Source organism: Myxocyprinus asiaticus, chromosome 44 (assembly GCF_019703515.2).
Source record: "Myxocyprinus asiaticus isolate MX2 ecotype Aquarium Trade chromosome 44, UBuf_Myxa_2, whole genome shotgun sequence".
Taxonomy (NCBI): Eukaryota; Metazoa; Chordata; class Actinopteri; order Cypriniformes; family Catostomidae; genus Myxocyprinus; species Myxocyprinus asiaticus.
Window position 1 is genome coordinate 19,322,867 of NC_059387.1, and position 19,358 is coordinate 19,342,224.

At 40.5% G+C, this 19,358-nt stretch overlaps 1 protein-coding gene across 3 annotated transcripts in view; it reads right to left on the reverse strand.

Moving 5' to 3' along the window:
* LOC127434183 (contactin-associated protein-like 2) overlaps positions 1-19,358 on the reverse strand; it is a 508,727-nt gene that overhangs the window by 285,059 nt on the left and 204,310 nt on the right. For 2 of the 3 annotated variants that reach the window (XM_051686737.1, XM_051686736.1), the window contains one exon: positions 17,293-17,486. In XM_051686737.1, coding sequence (XP_051542697.1) covers positions 17,293-17,486 — 194 coding nt within the window. Of the gene's footprint in view, positions 1-17,292; positions 17,487-19,358 lie in introns of those variants that run through there. The other variant, XM_051686738.1, reaches the window with a different exon arrangement.

Sequence of the window (19,358 nt, forward strand, 5' to 3'; positions counted from 1 at the left end):
CGAAAAACTCTGAAAGTAATGAAGTGTCAGCCAGAGGCTGGCAGAAACTGTGAGGGGTACATGACTGTTATTTGAACTGTTTACATGAGGCAAAAATTGACCCACTAAAAATGAGCAGTCTTGCAATCATTACTGTGTATAAACTGTATTTTTTTCATCCTCAAAAAATTTATTTGGCCTCGTAGACAAGAAAAAATGTCAGCTGACCCAATTTAGCTTCCATTGTGTTCAGCAAAGCTGACTAATCCATATAATTCTGCATTACTTACACTAAACACTTCCAGGCTAAATGTTCTGTATTCATGACCAAAATGACTCAGTTCTGTCGTTTGTTGATTCCAGCTCCAGACTTTAAATAGTCAGGAAGTGTGTAATTAGTTGGCCGAATGTAAAGTCACCCTGAGAGCTTTGCTGCCTGGCATGTTGTTTAATCAAGCACCTTCATAGTTTAAAGCACAAAGGCCTGACGGAGATAGAGGCTTTCTTTCATTAGTGGAAGAGTCTGGGTTTAGGCAGGAAGCCAGCTGTAACTATCATAAGCAGCACATTTATTGGTTTTCCCATGGTATAATTAAAGTTGCTTTTACTTGTTTTGTGACAAAGCTCAAGAGACTTCTGGGTCTCTTCTCCCTTTAATAGCATTGAACAGTTAATCTCTCTCTTCACATTTCGTTCTCTGAGAAAGAGGAAGAGACCATTGTGTACCAGAACTTCTCTCTGTCTCTGCTGAAAGACCAGTTTGAATTTCCATGCTGAGCTAGCTGGTTTGCAGTGGCAAGTGCTGGTATGGTGCTGGTCTAGCTAGTGGAATAGCATAGCCATTTTGTTCACTGGCAGAAAAATGCTGATCAACCAACATGATCTTTCTGATGAAGCTGGTTGACCAAGGGAAGCTTACTGGATAAATGAGTTAAGACATCTGCATAACAGCATCCAAAATACAACTGTAACAGGTTCACAAGGTGGGCAAGGAGGTGGCGGGAACTGGCAGATCAATCAATGTAAACTTTTAATAACACAAAGGAACTTAGTTTTATGTTTTTTACATAACGTAAAACTGACGTGTACACACACAATTTTGTGCGTATCTCTCTCGAACTGGTGTCCCCGGCTCCTCTTTATTCCTCTCCCGGCTAATTGGGCTGATTCAGCACCGGGCGTCCATTGTTTTGGCCTGACCACGCCCTCCTTCTCATCACAACAACATATTCTGGTGACCAACTATGTTGGTCTTTTTAACAGAGGCAACAGAAATAAAAGCTACCGGTCTTGAAAACAAACTAATTTTTGTAAAATGAAAACAAATTTAAGGAACAATTTACCCCAAATTATAATTTTGTCATCAATTACCCACCCTCTTTAAATCTGTGTAATTTATTATGCTAAACACAAAAGGAGATGTTTTGAAGTGTTCATGCAAAAACTAGTGTTGTTTAGCACTAAAAACAATGCAAGGTCTCACGTGAACATGCATGCCACTGTGAATGAGCTACTCTCATAGTGTTCAATATTTTCACTCTAACATGACAGATTGTGGTTTGTTTTTTCACCAAAACCTGTTGTATGTCAGAAGACTTGAAATATGATGCAGGAGTTGCATGGACTATTTTCATTATACTTTTGGGTCTTTTTTAAGCTTTAAAGTGAGGCACTGTCTACTGCTATTGTATTGAAAAGATGGCCCACGATATACAGTAAAACATTTCTTTTTGTGTTCTGTATAAGATAGAAAGTCATGCAAGATTTGGAATGATTTGAGGGTGAGTAAAAAATGACATAATTAAAATGTTTGGGTGAACTATTCCTTTAAGCGAGGTGTACAAGCATAAAACCCACACAATGCAATTTATTTAAAGTCTTATGTTGACCTTATACATTTACCAAAGTTCTCTAACCAAAAATAATTGTGTAAAAACTTGCTGATGGTTGTTTTGTGCCTCGTTCAAAAATGCTTGTATGCACTAGAACTTCCTAATCTATGTTGCTGTCCTTCACTTGAGAGGCAATCGCGTGTGGGCAGCAATATTTCAAACCAAAACATTGTTAAATTGTTAGATGTATGCAGTTGGTTTGGATGGGAGTCCTTATGAAGGGACCGGTATATCAAGATATGAAAAAATTACTAGACAAGCTCTCTTTTCTGCCTTAGATGCTTTTACTGTATCCTCATCCCCAGTTTAAATGCACTCTTCCAAAGCAGTTAAAGACAAGGTTATTGCTGTGGAGATATGTGGATTGCTGCCAAATAAAAACATTAAGGCCTTGCAGTGGTTCTCATAGTTGCTTTATGTTACCATTCATTTGTTATATCAAGAATGTATGTTATATCTATAGATTTTTTTTTTATATATATTTTCCTCTAAAAATAAGGGGAACTTGGAAATCACTCTGGTAACCTTTAATATTTTCTGAAATGAAAATCTTCAGAACAATCCATTAAAGCAAAGTACATGACCAAAGCAATCTGAGAAGGTCCTAAATCATAATTATAGTGAATCACGCAGCTGTCACTATTTGTGACCAAACGCATTAATCTGTTTGAAATTCATATCATACTTTGAATGGCTAATTATTGTGCAAATACAGGTGCTGAGTTTGTTGTGATCTCAGCTGACAAATAAAATAGTTTGTTAAGTTGCGCTAATATAGGCCTATCTGCTACTTTTGACAGTTTGCTTGTTGTAAAATGAGCCGGTATTACTGGTTAAAAAAAACAAACACCTTTTAACTTCAATGTCATGGCAATTAGTGATGAGTATCTCAAGGCAAACATTCTGGATTCATTGCGGACACAGACACATTTAGAACCAACTACATAATTCCTGCCCTGCATAAATGATTTATAGACTTTTGAATTATTTTATTTTTAATCACAACCACATTTCACAGCATTTTTCCCTTACGTGTAATCAACGGGAGACAGAGTGATGTGTCTTGCTGTCAGCCGAGTGAAAGAAAAATGTGGTCCAGTAATTAAGAAACCATTATCCTGCAACTGAGAGCATTTGGCACCTTCGTACATTTCCTGCCACTTGGGGCATTTCCTGCCACTTGGGGCCTTGACAGATGAGGTGAAGACAACTTCCCTCTCTGAGTCTGAAAGCATAGCTTATAGGAGATGTTTTATCATCACAATGTTATTGAGTTCTAAAATAACCAATTTTTTTTCATGAAAAATTATTAAATTCTAATTCATATTATTAAATAATAATCATATTAATGTGTGTTATCAATGGGTGTTATATGTATTCTCCATTTTCAAAGTCTTTTTTTTTTTTTGCCACAATGACAACATGATGTACAGCGCAAATCAAATTAAAACCTTGCATTTCATTCATATTAATTTCCCCTCACAGTTTCTGTTTCTGAAATGGCTTTCAGGCTTGATAAATAACTTTGTGGGTGCAATTTGATTAATTTGCATCGACACCGGCCTTTATTCTGCGCATTTATTGGCAAGCTTCTAAATTGCATATTAATTTCTAGGAACATGCAAAAATTGCCAAAATGCACTATTTTGTGCATCTTAAAGACACAATCCTTAGAAGACCACATTAGTAGACCAGCTCAGACCTTTTTTTTGCGTGTGTTATCAATTTTGCACATATTTTTATACAAACAAACATTTTGTAAATCAGTGCCTAAGAGCCCTGAATATTCCACCAATATCTAGACTCGCTTATCAAGACCCAAAGTAACTCAAAAGTATGTTTTTGAAAACTGTTGATATTTTGATATTATTGGGAAGCCCTTAAAGTTTAAATGCAAAAATAATAAAATAATAATAATAATAATTGAAGGGAATATAGCTCTTACCTGAAATTTTACGAATTTGTTATACTACTCATTCAAACAAAATTTCCAGAACTTGAAGATTATTGAAGAATTGCAGAGTCTCTGGAGATAATGAGAAAATCTCATTAAAAAAAAAAAAAAAAAAAAAGGAGTTGATCACTGGATCAAACTGTGCTTTTGAATAATACAAATACTCGAAAATCTGTTCACGTCTCCTAAAACAATATTGTGGCGAGCAATGACACAAAAACTGCTTTTCAGCCAGCATAAAACAACACTCTGTTAACAGCCACGCATCTCGGTATGTGTACATCAGCCTTTCTTCCTGTGGACTGGCCGTATTTTATCTCCCCCGACTCTCACTGTGAACGTAGAGATGGTAATTAGTCACAATTCATCTCAGTTGGATGTCCTAACTGCTTTCTCTCTCCCCAGACGGGCACTCGACTACGCCCTCACCTCCACAAATACCTTTTTGTAAGAAATCATGAATACAGAGTAAAAATCCTTCGTCAAATGGTACAGTGCCCAGCAGTCAGAATGAGATCTCTGTAATGTGCAAAGTCTCACAGAGAGTATTTTTCAAACAAAACAACTATAGGCCTTTCCGAACCTCAGCACGGGGCATGCCTCACTGTAAATGCATGTTTCAGCACATTAATTTGTAGAGAGGGTTCTTCACCATTATGCCACATAGAGAGCTCTGGCTACTATAGAGAAGTGAAAGTGAAAATGTATGAATTCTGCCTGTGTTCATTCAGTACAGGAGGCAGCTGGTTGGAGCTCATTCAGCATTGACTGCAGGGGTTGAGAAAGGGTATCCATCAAAATTCAATTCTCAGTAAGGTACTTGTGGGAGAAGAAAAAAAGAAAAAAGAAAAACTGAGCAGGTTGTCCTCAGAGTGGTGGCCAGGAAATGGTTAGAACATAGATAGAAATGTTAGAGAAAGGAGAAAAGAAAATCTCAAGAGGTGTGACATGTTGTGTGCAGAGCATGTGATGGGCATTCTTTTACCTCTAGCATGGATCTTTATTTTGCTTTCACAACACAGCAATATTATTGTTTAGAGGACAGCCATATACTAACCATAAACCATACCACTATAACAAGTCACAAAATAACTTCATCATCAGATAATGCAACAGTCTCCAACACAGTAGCCAACAACACAAGCATTAAACAGTAAAAAAATGTCTGCTATAATATAATGAAATGTATGCTGCATGTTGCTTGCAAAAAAAAAAAAAAAAAAGAAAAAAAATACAAAAGAAAAAAAAATCTTTTGGCAGAACTTTTACACAGCAACTTTTGAATGGCTGCTGTCAATAGAGAAACTGCCTTTTTGAATGGTGTAGTTACGACATCTAACCTCAGGGGCTCACAGCCTATGCTAACCAGCTAAAAATCTTGATCCTCTGAATGAATCACAAGTAGCACAAGTAGTTCTGATCGGCTAAAAAAGCATGGGCCAGCCTCTTGAGTCTTTTTTTTTTTTTCTTTACAGTGCCTAGGGCTGTAATTGAGACACAGTTTTGATTTCTCAGGACTGTTATTTCAGTGATATCTGTCAGGGACTAAGCACATTTTATGTGATTTCACAAAAATTGCCTACAGCACCTTTAATGTTGTTGAGCTGTCAATTTTTGTTTGTTTTTATAATGCCATTATCTTGGTCCCAAGGGCCACTGTACAGCTTTATTAGTGTACAAAATCTCCTGTAACTAAATTACGTATTATCAAACTTTGGATTGCTTACATATCTTAGTTGCATCACATAGTCAGTGAAAACTCAGTCAATAAACATTTAATAATTGTGAGAGAGTGTATAGTCTATCAATGGCAGAGAATTATCACAGTGGAGTTCCTGCTAGAGGCTAAAACACAGAAAAATGTCAGGCCTCTGAGGAGGTTAACTTTGTAGCAGGCAGGTAAGCTCTTCCTAAATTCCATCCTGTGTTACCACTCAAAAGGGAGAATAGTAATGATCCTCGCTTCGAAGTGAGTTGTTGGTACAACACAGGCCAGATGAGATCAAGAACTGAAGAACAGAAAATCTGACTTGGTGATGCGAAGCAAGCACCTTTATGAAGCCTGTAACGTAGCTCCCTAGGGGCGTCGCTTAAGCGCCATCAGCTTTAGACCATGTGACACTCAGGGCGTGTCCCAATGTGACTAAGCAGATTGAGTTCCTACGAAAGGGAACTCGCATAATGCATAACAACACAAAGCAAAAATGGAGAGGTAAGGTGAGCTTTGGTGTATAGGTTTGAAGTGTACATTTGAATGTCAGCTCACTGTAACGTCTGTCCCTGTAACCTTTCACAACTTTGACTCTCTTTAATGACATAATTTCCTGTTTGGTGCTATATATAGAGCACATGGTCTGTTGTTTGGTTGCAAAGTATTGCTAGTTATACTACAATTCTGAGCGTTCGATTTTGCCTGTTATTGTTCATGGATTTTGGATTTTCTGTCTGTTTTACCGACTCTTGCTTTGTGCCTGCTGTTTTGGATTTATCTGCCCTCTTTGGATTTACTACATACTTTGACCTTGCCTGCCTTGTGCTTCTCCCTATTTGGATTTGAGTACTGGGTTGTTTGCTGGATTTCTATTAAACACTTCACATGGATCCTCACTCTGGGCCTCTGTCTGATCTGTTACAGAAGACTTCACCTCATCAGGATCCAGCAGAAGTAAATTAATTTAAAGTTACCATTGCATATCAGTCTGAAGTGCTTAATACACATCAGTAAAAGCTTCAATCCCTCCGTTAAACTAATGAACGTATCATGCAATACATACAATCTCTACCACCTCCTTATGTAAATATCCCTCCTGCATTCCTGAAAATGTCACTCCCAGAGAAGTTTGATGGCAGTCCAGACAAGTGTAAGGGATTTTTATGACAATGCTCTCTTTACTCATCCTAACAACAAACTAATTTCATCAATGATGAAGCCAAGGTCTCATTTGTCATGTCACTACTTACTGGCAAGGCATTGGAGTGGGCTGCACCGGTCTGGGATAATGAACAGAGAATTCGGCAATCTTACCCAACCTCCCTTCAGCAGTTCTGTGAGGTTTTTGAATATCCCAAAAGAGGAAGAGATATCGGTGTCCAATTGCTACATCTTAAACAAGGTAAACACCCTGCCGCTGACTACACACTTCAATTCTGCATCCTAGATGCTCAGAGTGGCTGGAATGACACAGCCTTAAAGACTGTTTACAGAGAGGGATTGAATCCAAAACTCCAAGCCAAACGTCATGGTTAATTGCATAACCTCCATTTCCTGATGGAGGGAACGAGACGTTGTGTCGATGTAGTGACACTAGGGGTCATTCTTGGGAGTCCGAGATACCTCTGGTCTTTGATAAAAGGCCAATGAAAATTGGCGAGTGGTATTTGCATTCCACTCCCCCGAACTTACGGGTATAAAAGGAGCTGGTATGCAACCACTCATTCAGGTTTTATGCTGAGGAGCTGAGACAAGGTCCGGCCATTTCAGCAGGTAGTTCAGCGTTGTGGCAGGAGGGACACAACGTCTCATTCCCTACGCAAGTAATCATGACGTTCCCTATCTGTCACTCACTTGACGTTGAGCCGATGCAGTGACACTAGGGGTCCCTATACAAAACGCCACAACTGGCTGAACTGTGTTACATGAACTGGCGGTGTGTGACAGGCAGACAACTGTGTGCCTCGTAGCCAGCACACCAGGCTGACACGTAACCTCCCCCAACATAGTTATGAGCGTTGAACGGCCCTTTGGGGACAAGTCGACTACCCAAAAGATAGAGACAGGCTAGCCCAGTCGTGGCCTCTTTTCCCCTTCTTTTTTTCACTCCCTAAAAAAAGGGGATTATCTGACTGGGCCGACCAGGTCTTGTCGGGGGGTGTCCCTCCCAAGGGGAGGACACTGCGGAGACCACACCTCGCCCAGAGAGAGGGGGGATATTTAAGTGGAAAATACGTCACATGGTCTTGCCGATCATGTGAAGAAGTCTCATGGTAGGTCCTACCCAATTTGGGAGGAGTTACTACAAACATGGAGACTGTGGCAGAGGGGTCTCTGCCCAAGGAAGACACAGTTTGCCAACAGGGAAACGAATTAGCAGAAGATATACATCGCATGGGGTTGCCTACAGGGAACCGCCACATGCGGAGCACCTACCCCAGAACAGGGCTTTTAGTTAGCACATGTACTGGGCCAGCAGCGAGTCTCTCTGAAAACTCGACTGCCACGGGGCTCGGAGGAAGTCAACCAGGGAACATAGTTTGTGAACACTACTGGGAGTTAATGGCGCACGTCTTCAGCTCAGAGGAGGTTATAGAACTTGCAAAAGTGTTGGGTGTTGCCCAGCCCACTGCTCTGCAAATGTCTGTTAGAGAGGCACCCCTGGCCAGGGCCCAGGAGGCCGCTACACCCCTGGTAGAATGGGCTCGTAGCCCTACCGGGGGTGGCACGTCCTGGGTGTGATATGCCATAGCTATGGCATCAGTGAGCCAGTGGGTGATCCTCTGCTTGGAGACAGCACTTCCTTTCCGCTGTGCACCAAAGCAGACAAAGAGCTGCTCAGAGATCCTAAAGCTCTACGTGCGATCCATATAGATGCGTAAAGCATGCACTGGACACAGCAATGACAGGGCTGGGTCTGCCTCCTCCTGGGCCAGCACTCGCAGGTTCACCACCTGGTCCCTAAAAGGAGTCGTGGGAACCTTGGGCACATAGCCCGGTCGGGGTCTCAAGATCATGTGAGAGTAGCCCAGACTGAACTCCAGGCACATTTCGCTGACAGAGAACACTTGCAGGTCTCCTACCCTCTTGATGGAAGTGAGCGCAGTTAGGAGGGCAGTCTTCAAGGAGAGTGCCTTAAGCTCAGCTGACTGCAAAGGCTCAAAGGGGGCTCTCTGCAGACCCTGAAGAACTACAGAGAGGTCCCTTGAGGGAACAAGGCATGGTCTGGAGGGGTTCAGCCTCCTGGCGCCTCTCAGGAACCTGATGATCAGGTCGTGCTTCCATAAGGACTTACCGTCCACTGTGTCATGGTGTGCTACTATAGCGGCTACGTACACCTTCAAGGTGGAAGGGGACAACCACCCTTCCAACCTCTCCTGCAGGAAGGAAAGCACCGATCCGACTGCGCATCTCTGGGGGTCTTCCCGTCAGGAAGAACACCACTTAGCGAACAGACACCACTTAAAAGCATACAGACGCCTCGAAGAGGGGTCGTGTCTACCACCGCTGGCCTCATACCTATGGGTAGAAGGACCGAGGTGGGGAGCCTCTGGGGTGGCTTGCTTTCTTACGAATGTAAGCCGCGACCGCATCGTTGCCATGGACATGTTCTCGCAATGAGTACGTGACCCATCCACGAACGCTGTCTCTGCATGAGCAGTGCCCAGACATGAAAGACCAGCACAACCAAGAATAACACACAAAGGAAAGGCATCATTAAAAAGATGCATCTTTAAAAAGATGTTCCGTTAGTGCCGCTCTTTTAGAGAAATAAACTCTTTTAGAGAAATATACTCTTTTATTTCTGCCGAAGCACCCAGGGTCATTCTCTGCAATGCACCAGTGCAGAGGAGAGAGAAGCCGCTGAAATGTGGCGTAAGATCCAGCAGAGGTGAATGAACAGTCGTGGGAATTCAGCTCAGTGAGCATGACCGTTCGGCTCCGAAGACAAAATATGAATGAGTGGTTGCATACCAGCTCCTTTTATACCCGTATGTTTGGGGGAGTGGCATGCAGATACCACTTGCCAATCTTCATTGGCCTTTTATCAAAGACCAGAGGTGTCTCGGGCTCCCAAGAGTGACCCTTAGTGTCACTATATCGACACAACGTCGAGTGAGTGACAGATAGGGAACTGGCCTGCAGAGATGACTCTACCAGTTTAACTCAATTCGTATTGACAACTTAATTCTTAACTCTCCAAAGTTTAAGAACATTTCACGAACCCCAATAAAAGAGGACACCACTTCCCCTCAACATGATGAGCCAATGCAGATGGGTAACTTAAGACTCACTTCAGAGGAGTGGTCTTGACGTCTACGTGAACAGCTGTGTTTCTACTTCAGAGAGAGTGGCCATCGTTGTTCCGTATGCCCAAAGAAGCTGAGCACTGCTGTTTATCGCTCCCAGCGGTTGAGTAAGGAGAATGTCCTATCAATTCAGAATAAGGACCTCACAGTTCTAGTTATGATTACCCATGACTCTCATTCTTTCTCCACAGCAGCCTTGATAGATTCAGGAGCCACTGCTAACTTCATTGACTCCCAGCTTGCAGACCAATTACACATACCATTGGCTAACTCTTCTTCTCCCTTACATATCACAGCAATTGACAATAACCCTATTGGTAAGGGTCTCATTATTCACCAAACTATCCCTGTTAAGCTTCAAGTGGATGCCTTTTACTCTGAGATGATAACACTCTACCTCAACCACTCCCCACGAAATCCACTAAACCTTGGTTACCCATGGTTGGAACTCCATAACCCCAGCATATCATGGAGGGAGGATGAGATCATTTAATGGTCCTCTTTTTGTTTTTTAACTGTTCTCTTCCAATATCTGCATTGCCCTGTTGTTCCACTAGAATTGAAAGCCCTGAAGTCAAGGAGGTCTCCATTCCTAAATACTATGATGACATCACCAAAGTGTTCAGCAAGGTCAAAGCCATGCAACTACCCCCTCATCTTTCCTGGGACTGTGCCATAGAACTTCTACCAGGTACTCAACGTAATCACAGTAAATTATCGTTATCCATTACCTCTTGTTCATTCAGCACTTGAACAGCTACGTGAGGCCCATATTTTTACCAAGCTTAATCTCAGAAGTGCTTACAATCTAATTCAAATTCGTGAGGGGGATGAGTGGAAGACTGCATTTGTGACTAATGCTGGACACTTTGAATATTTGGTTATGCCATATGGGTTGGCTAACTCTCCTTCAGTCTTCCAGTCATTCATTAATGAAGTGCTACAAGACTTCCTGAACCACTTTGTGATTGTCTACATTGATGACATTTTGATCTATTCAAACAATGAGGAGGAACATAAACCAGTTTTGGGCACAGTTTTATATAGTGTCTAATTGTCTTCAGGTAAGTGGCTGCGAGATCAATTGTATCATGTGGATATAAATTCACAGATAAGCTTTAACAGATAACAGGCAGTTAAGCTTTCAGGTTTTATTCTCTGAAATCAGTTCTTATTCTTTCAAATCATTAAAGTGATAAAGATGCAATACACAACACAAAAAAATAATAGGATACTTACACTAACACTTTAAAGGAATATTCCAGGTTGAAAATAAGTTAAGCTTTCTGTAAAAGGCACGAGCCTATGCAGGAACTAGAGAGTATGGCTAGCCACATAATGTCTCGTTCCCTTTCAGGGAACAAGGTTACGTTTGTAACCGAGATGTTCCCTTTCGAAGGAAACTTTGACATTGCATAATGACGCAATTGGGACGAATACCATCATGCCGTGTGAACAGTAGCTGCCAACTCCCTAAGCCTGTGTGGCAAGCTTATAGCGGTGCATAGCATAACTTGGGAAGCAGATAAAATCTAACAGAAGTATGTGGAGAGGACCATCCTGCCGCCATACAAATGTCTTCAAAGGATGCACCTCAAGCCAATGCCCATGTGGATGCCAAGCTCCTCGTAGATTGGGCTTGAATACCAAGAGGCGAAGGCAAGCCACACATGTCGTAAGCACTCGAAATTGCATCCACAATCCAATGAGACAGTCTTTGCTTGTACACCGAAACACCCCTGTTGCGACCACCAAAGCACAAAAACAACTGATCTGACTTACGCCATTGGTTAGTATGGTCAACATAAACCCACAGAGCCAGTACTGGGAACAGCATATGTTGCCTGTTATGCTCCTCCGACTCAAATGGTGGAAGAGAAAAGGACTGCAAATTAATAATCTGCGAGCAAAAAGATGTAGAGATGACTTTGAGCAAACAGCCCAAACAAGGTCTCAGCACAACCTTAGATAACCCTGGCACAAAATCCTTGAACAAGGGATTGATCGACAGGGCAACCCTCTAAAACGATGCCAATGTTAATAACAGGGCCATGTTAAGAGTCAGAAATTTATCAGATACTGATGTTAAAGGCTCAGATGGAGCAGCCAAGAGTGACTCTTACACCATAGATAAATCCCATAAAGGGACGTGGACTGGACGAAAAGGTCTAAGCCTGCGTGCTCCACACATAAAACGAGAGACAAGAGAATGTCTTCCAATAGAAACTCCATTCACCAGCGCATGCTCAGCCGCTATAGGGGCTACGTAAACTTTAAGCATTGCTGGGGTAACTCTGGCCCCAAAACGCTCTTGCAAAAAAATCCAGCACTGAAACAACTGGGCACCACGCTGTGCACCAAGAGGTGAAAACCTTCTTGTTGACAGAGCTATAACATTTAAGATGGTATCAACCACAGCGGGGGATAAACCATCATTTAAAAACCCACAATTTCCATAACTCGGGCTGGGGGTGCCAAATGCTGCCCTGTGCCTGAGACAACATGTCCATTCTGACTGGAATCTCCCAAGGCATTTTCTCCAGGAGAGAGATCAGAGTTGAAAACCATACTTGAGATGGCCAGTACGGCACCACTAACAGAAGCCAAACACGATCCTCCCAAACCCTCTGCAGATTTGAGTGCAGCAGTTTGATCGGTGGAAACGCGTTAAGACGTGCTGTCGGCCACTGATGTGCCAGTGTTTCGATGCAAAGTCAAGTCAAACAAGAATTGTTTAATGTTGCACATAAAACACAACAACTAGCCATTATTCATTATCAACACACACACACAAAAAAAGCTTGAATAATATTTAGGCATAAAATTCTGTCTAAGAAAAATTAATTTAAGCAAGGGCCCAAAATGTAATGAAAATTATTCAGGAGTTAAAAATGATCCGGTCCAAAATTAAACTGCATACAAATCAACTGGTCTCTGAGTCTTTTGATTGCTCCTTCAGTATTGAAACTATGATTAGTAGACAAGTTATCCTTGAGTGGTGAATAATTTCAAGAGGAGCATTGCAATCAGATTATTTCAAATGAAATATAAAAACATATACCCCTCAATCAAGATAATTTGGTAGCGCTATAATAAAGAGTTTGTACGCATTTGCTTTGCATTAGTTTTGTCAGTCTTGTAGACGATAGCTCACTGATAGAACACTGAATGGCAGATATACTGAAACAATCCGTATTTCCCATCTCTGCCTTTTTTTATGTTAAAAAAGTATTGATTTACCCTGCATTAAATAGTAATGCACAGTGATCTGTAAATGTTATAGAGATGAACAGGAAGCCAAGGGCACTTCAGTTCACAGAGTGAGAAGAAAAAGACTCCATTTTCCAACCGTTCACCCAATCCAGTCCAACAAAAGCTGAATACCAAGCTGCTTAATGACAGGAAACAGAGGAGGGGCCCTGCTTAAATAAAAAAGCTTAAACCAGCTGGTTAGGCTGGTGTGTTTGGATGGTTAAGAAGGGATTTGGGCACTTGTCAGTTGGTCAGGCGAAGAGACCAGCTTAAACCAGCTAAACAACAGTTTGGCCAGGCTGACAGACCATCTAAGCAAAGCACCTTAGGCTGGTCTAATCTGATCTTTTCAGCAGAGATGAAAAGCTTTTGATCAAACTATGCTGTTGATTACACACACAACTGTCACACCTGTGATCTCCTTCTGATCTGTCACGCTCTATCGCAACACCTTTTATCGTAAAACTAATTGTGACTTCACATCACTTGATTACAATGACAGTGTCCAAATTCCTGTTCAGTAATAATTCCTCTCCTCTCTGTATTGGCACAGTACTGAGCACCAGTGACATGCACAGACCTTAGCAGGGACAGGGGCGGAATGATAAAAAAGGGCACTGATTTGTTTTTGTTTTTTTTGTTTTTTTGTTTTAATGAGTAGTAATTATAAATACTTAACTAATTTCTTTGCTTTTTGAGTATTTAACCATTTTCTTGTATATACAGTGTATATATATATATATATACAGGTGCATCTCAATAAATTAGAATGTCGTGGAAAAGTTCATTTATTTCAGTAATTCAACTAAAATTGTGAAACTCGTGTATTAAATAAATTCAATGCGCACAGACTGAAGTAGTTTAAGTCTTTGGTTTTTTTAATTGTGATGATTTTGGCTCACATTTAACAAAAACCCACCAATTCACTATCTCAAAAAATTAGAATACATCATAAGACCAATAAAAAAAATATTTTTAGTGAATTGTTGGCCTTCTGGAAAGTATGTTCATTTACTGTATATGTACTCAATATTTGGTAGGGGCTCCTTTTGCTTTAATTACTGCCTCAATTCAGCGTGGCATGGAGGTGATCAGTTTGTGGCACTGCTGAGGTGGTATGGAAGCCCAGGTTTCTTTGACAGTGGCCTTCAGCTCATCTGCATTTTTTGGTCTCTTGTTTCTCATTTTCCTCTTGACAATACCCCATAGATTCTCTATGGGATTCAGGTCTGGTGAGTTTGCTGACCTGTCAAGCACACCAACACCATGGTCATTTAACCAACTTTTGGTGCTTTTGGCAGTGTGGGCAGGTGCCAAATCCTGCTGGAAAATGAAATCAGCATCTTTCAGCAGAAGGAAGCATGAAGTGCTCCAAAAGTTCTTGGTAAATGAGTGCAGTGACTTTGGTTTTCAAAAAACACAATGGACCAACACCAGCAGATGACATTGCACCCCAAATCATCACAGACTGTGGAAACTTAACACTAGACTTCAAGCAACTTGGGCTATGAGCTTCTCCACCCTTCCTCCAGACTCTAGGACCTTGGTTTCTAAATGAAATACAAAACTTGCCCTCATATGAAAAGAGGACTTTGGACCACTGGGCAACAGTCCAGTTCTTCTTCTCCTTAGCCCAGGTAAGACGCCTCTGACGTTGTCTGTGGTTCAGGAGTGGCTTAACAAGAGGAATACGACAACTGTAGCCAAATTCCTTGACATGTCTGTGTGTGGTGGCTCTTGATGCCTTGACCCCAGCCTCAGTCCATTTCTTGTGAAGTTCACCCAAATTCTTGAATCGATTTTGCTTGACAATTCTCATAAGGCTGCGGTTCTCTCGGTTGGTTGTGCATCTTTTTCTTCCACACTTTTTCCTTCCACTCAACTTTCTGTTAACATGCTTGGATACAGCACTCTGTGAACAGCCAGCTTCTTTGGCAATGAATGTTTGTGGCTTACCCTCCTTGTGAAGGGTGTCAATGATTGTCTTCTGGACAACTGTCAGATCAGCAGTCTTCCCCATGATTGTGTAGCCTAGTGAACCAAACTGAGAGACCATTTTGAAGGCTCAGGAAACCTTTGCAGGTGTTTTGAGTTGATTAGCTGATTGGCATGTCACCATATTCTAATTTTTTGAGATAGTGAATTGGTGGGTTTTTGTTAAATGTGAGCCAAAATCATCACAATTAAAAGAACCAAAGACTTAAACTACTTCAGTCTGTGTGCACTGAATTTATTTAATACACGAGTTTCACAATTTGAGTTGAATTACTGAAATAAATTAACTTTTCCACAACATTCTAATTTATTGAGATGCACCTGTATATATATATTTTTTTTTTTTTTTTCATTTTTTCCTATATCACAAATAGTAGCCTATTCTGTTATATTTTTTCACAAAAAGCACCATGGTAATACGCTTGTTTATTTATTTATTTATTTTCAGACATGGTCTGTGATAACCCCATGTTTATGACATGTGTCATAGTAAAACCATGTTTTTTTTTAAAGTACCTTGGAGTACCATGACAGTATCATGACATATGAACATGAGTCATTCAGTACCATGGCATTACCCTGGTAACGCGTTGCATGATGTGAAGGCGTGATGAGAAAGTACTAACGTGAGGCGATCGACTGTGTTCCGCGAATGCAACAGGGATCTTGAATAACGTATAACATACGAGTAAGGGCAGCTGGTGGAGTTTCTGTTGCCCCCCTAGTTTATGACTGTGCCCCCCTAGGGAGTTTGTGCCCTATGCAGATTGTGTAATATGCGTATAGGTAGCTGCGGTACTGTGGTAGCCTTATGGTATTTTTCTGAAAGTGATTAGTCTAATGGCTTATTAGTTTTAACAAAACCAAACTGGTTTTGGCTGAATCTGACAGCTCCTTCAGTTTATGTCAATATTCTATAAAAGACTAATTGAATTTATATCACTGAAAGCGACACGACCGCTCCCATTATAATTAATAAATCTGTCTACACTAGTGGTATGCAATGTCATAAATGTGGTAGAAATCGAGTATTATTCTTTTGATGAACTTACAACACAATACATGGAGTGGACTTTTTATATGACCTGCTACTCGTTTGAGGTAATGGCACTTCGATGTTCCGGGGGCAAATTCAAAACCGCATTTTTTGCTTCCTTGAAGGATACTCCTGCGGGAAGGGATGCCACTCGAAAGCTCGTTCAAAACAAAAGTGAGAAAATGAATATTTTCTCGGAGGGCCCTTCCACAAGACTGTTAGCGAAGATACATTCATACAGTAATGCCATGTTTCCTTCAGAGTGCCCACTTCAAGGGCTCTGCAGTTCAGAGTGAGTATAGGGCATAGAGAGGATCACTTGCGATTGGAATCCTCCCCCGATCTGCTGTAGTGCACACTCTTAAAGGCACCTCCGCTTAATTTTCTTTAATACGCCTGCGATATACAAAGAAATCTCATAATAACACACTATTACTGTAATTGAGATTATGACGAGATTTTAATTTTGTTTTAACTATTTTAATTTAATTATTAAAATGTCTCCCCTTTTTCTGGATGACCAAAAGGGCACCTTTAGATTTGTGAACAAAATGGGCAGGGCTTGCGCCCCTGCTGCCCCGTTCAGTGCACGTCAGTGCTGTGCTAAGCCTGAAATGAGCCTGTGCCACAGCCTTACTCTTGATCTAAGTGCTTCCTTGATTGCTTACTGTTGATTAAAGCACCCAGGAAGAAATCAAGGCTCATCCTCTTGACTCATTGATCTTCAGTCGTCCTTGGTGAGCTCAGTATGTGGAAGAGGTGTGTTAATGCTGCTACCACAACCACTGTGACATATCATTGACTCTTGATCCATTAGCACAAAGAAAGTATCAAATCTTGGTTTCCTTTTTGAAATCATGGCACATTTATGTTTATATAAATTACATTGGTTTATATTTATTCATCAACATTTCATTTGAAACCTGTCTGCTGTTCTTTTTATGTGGAACACAAAAGTAGAACTTTTCAAGAATCTTTCTTCAGCATTTTCCATTCAAAGTTCATAGTGACTATGTCTGTCTAGCTTCAAAAAGGACAAAAACTAATGACCTAATTTAAATTTTTGGCTAAAGTATTCCTTTAAGAATGGTTCAAATGTGTATTTCTAACGCATACCGTATACTGTAGCCAAAGAGACACTTGAGATAAATATTTGTACTCACCCAGATGTTTCCATCCTGATGGTATGGTTTCCAGTTCCTACTTGTGTCACTGTATAGGAGCCGGTAGCATGTTGTCCAATCAGAGCTGCTATATCGACCCTGTGTTGCGATGGCTGTGACCTGTTTTCTGCTTCCCAGATCGATCTGCAGCCACTGGTAATGATCACTGTCCAGCGGAGACCAGCCCCCAGCACCTAGAGAAAGTACACAATACTTGATTTCTTGTTGTATTGATCTAACATCTTGTTTCACACTGGGACAAGAGAAAAACCAAACAGGAACAAATCCTGTATTTCTTTTTATTTTATTTATTTTTTTTTTATTTTTTTATTATTATTTTAATGTTATGTTATGTTTTCTCTTTTAAATTATTTTAAAGATCCCATGAAATTAAAATGTGAGTTTTGTGGATTTTAGTCCATTTGTGGCTTTTTAGTCCATAGTCTATTAGCTTTGAGACCATATATTAGTGTATTCAAAATCGTTGACACATTTCACATTAAAAACATACAGTCTTTCTCTTCTGAGAAAATGGATCAAAAATGTTGATGATTTATGTTGCACTACACAGATTTCTGTCCAATCAAATGCTCTCAAGAATGAGAATGCCCCAATAGCACATGCAACCAACCAGCAACCAGCAAATCATTGTTCATGGTTGTGATGTAACGAAATCTAACTGGCTATTAAAAAAAAAAATAATAAAATAAAAAAAATAAAATAAAAAAAAGAAAGAAAGAAAGGGCGAGCTCTCTGATATGTTTAAAGAGGAAATATGTCAACACAGGAAAGAAAATTTAGCTCATCAAGCAATTTCATGTGTTCTTTCAGAAAACAAATCAAGGGGCATAAACTACAGGATAATTTACAAAAGTCTTGTAATTTAACAAAGATAATGGTGTTTATGGTGTTAAATGCAATGTCTGGTTAACTTTAAGTTGATCTGACTTTGTGTGGCGCATCAAGGCAAAAGATGCATCTACATTGTTCAGTTCTCTCTTCTCTTAGAAGTCTAAAGAACAGATTGTCATACAGATGCTCTATTTGTGTCTCTAGCTTGAGGCTTTTGGACATTTTTTAAAGGGACATTCAAATGAACATGAAATGCCAACCATTAACATAAAACTAACCATTAATATTCAACAATGACAAGATATTTTATTTGCTGATAGCCTGAAGACTGTAATGACAGCCATGATTAAAATGAAACAAAAATACAGTGGTTTGAATTGAAAAAAGGCTTTAAAAATTCATAAAAGAACTAGAATAACTAGAAAAAGAAATGTTGTTCTCAACTTTGATGTTTGATGTCTGTGAACTTGCCTGAAAGTTAAAAAAAAAGTTTTATAAAGTCTTTAAGGTTTGAAGGTTATGTATGACAGATAGACAGATAGATCATTTCTTATGTATTCTGTTTAAGGTTTCCATATTGTAAGCCTCTTTCATGTTGTTTTGTTCCTTAGTTATATGAATATGCTCCTTAGTTATATGAACAAAAGATAAAAAGACAGAAAGAAAGACAGAAAGACTTTTGCGGGTACTGAGTGAGAAGAGAGTGAGCATCTCCTCTCGCACTCTCTGAGTGTAATTTTATCATCGTGCTCATTAAAGTTGTTGATCCAGTTGAATTCTTAGTCCATCCTCTTCACTGGATATCTATAGAGTAAAAGGACCATTTACAAGCCCTCGGGTCACTGTTAAACCCCATGCCTTATAGACAGAAGCAAGGAAAGAAGGAACGAAGGAAGAAAGGATGGAAGGAAGCAAGGAAGCATGGAAGGAAGCATGGAAAGAAGCATTAGAAGGAAGCAAGGATGGAATTGAATGGACTGACAGAAGGAATTGTTAATAATAATTTAGATGGATGGATGGATGGACGGATGGACGGACGAACAGACAGACAGGCAGTCAGACAGGCAGGCAGGCAGGCAGGCAGGCAGGCAGACACTCCTGCACAATTCAGAGTTAAAAATAAATTCTGGAACCATTGGCTGGCGACACACTAAAACCAGCCAAAGAGAGAGTCAAAGACAGTCAGAAACTGAGGATCAGCCGATTAGGTTGTC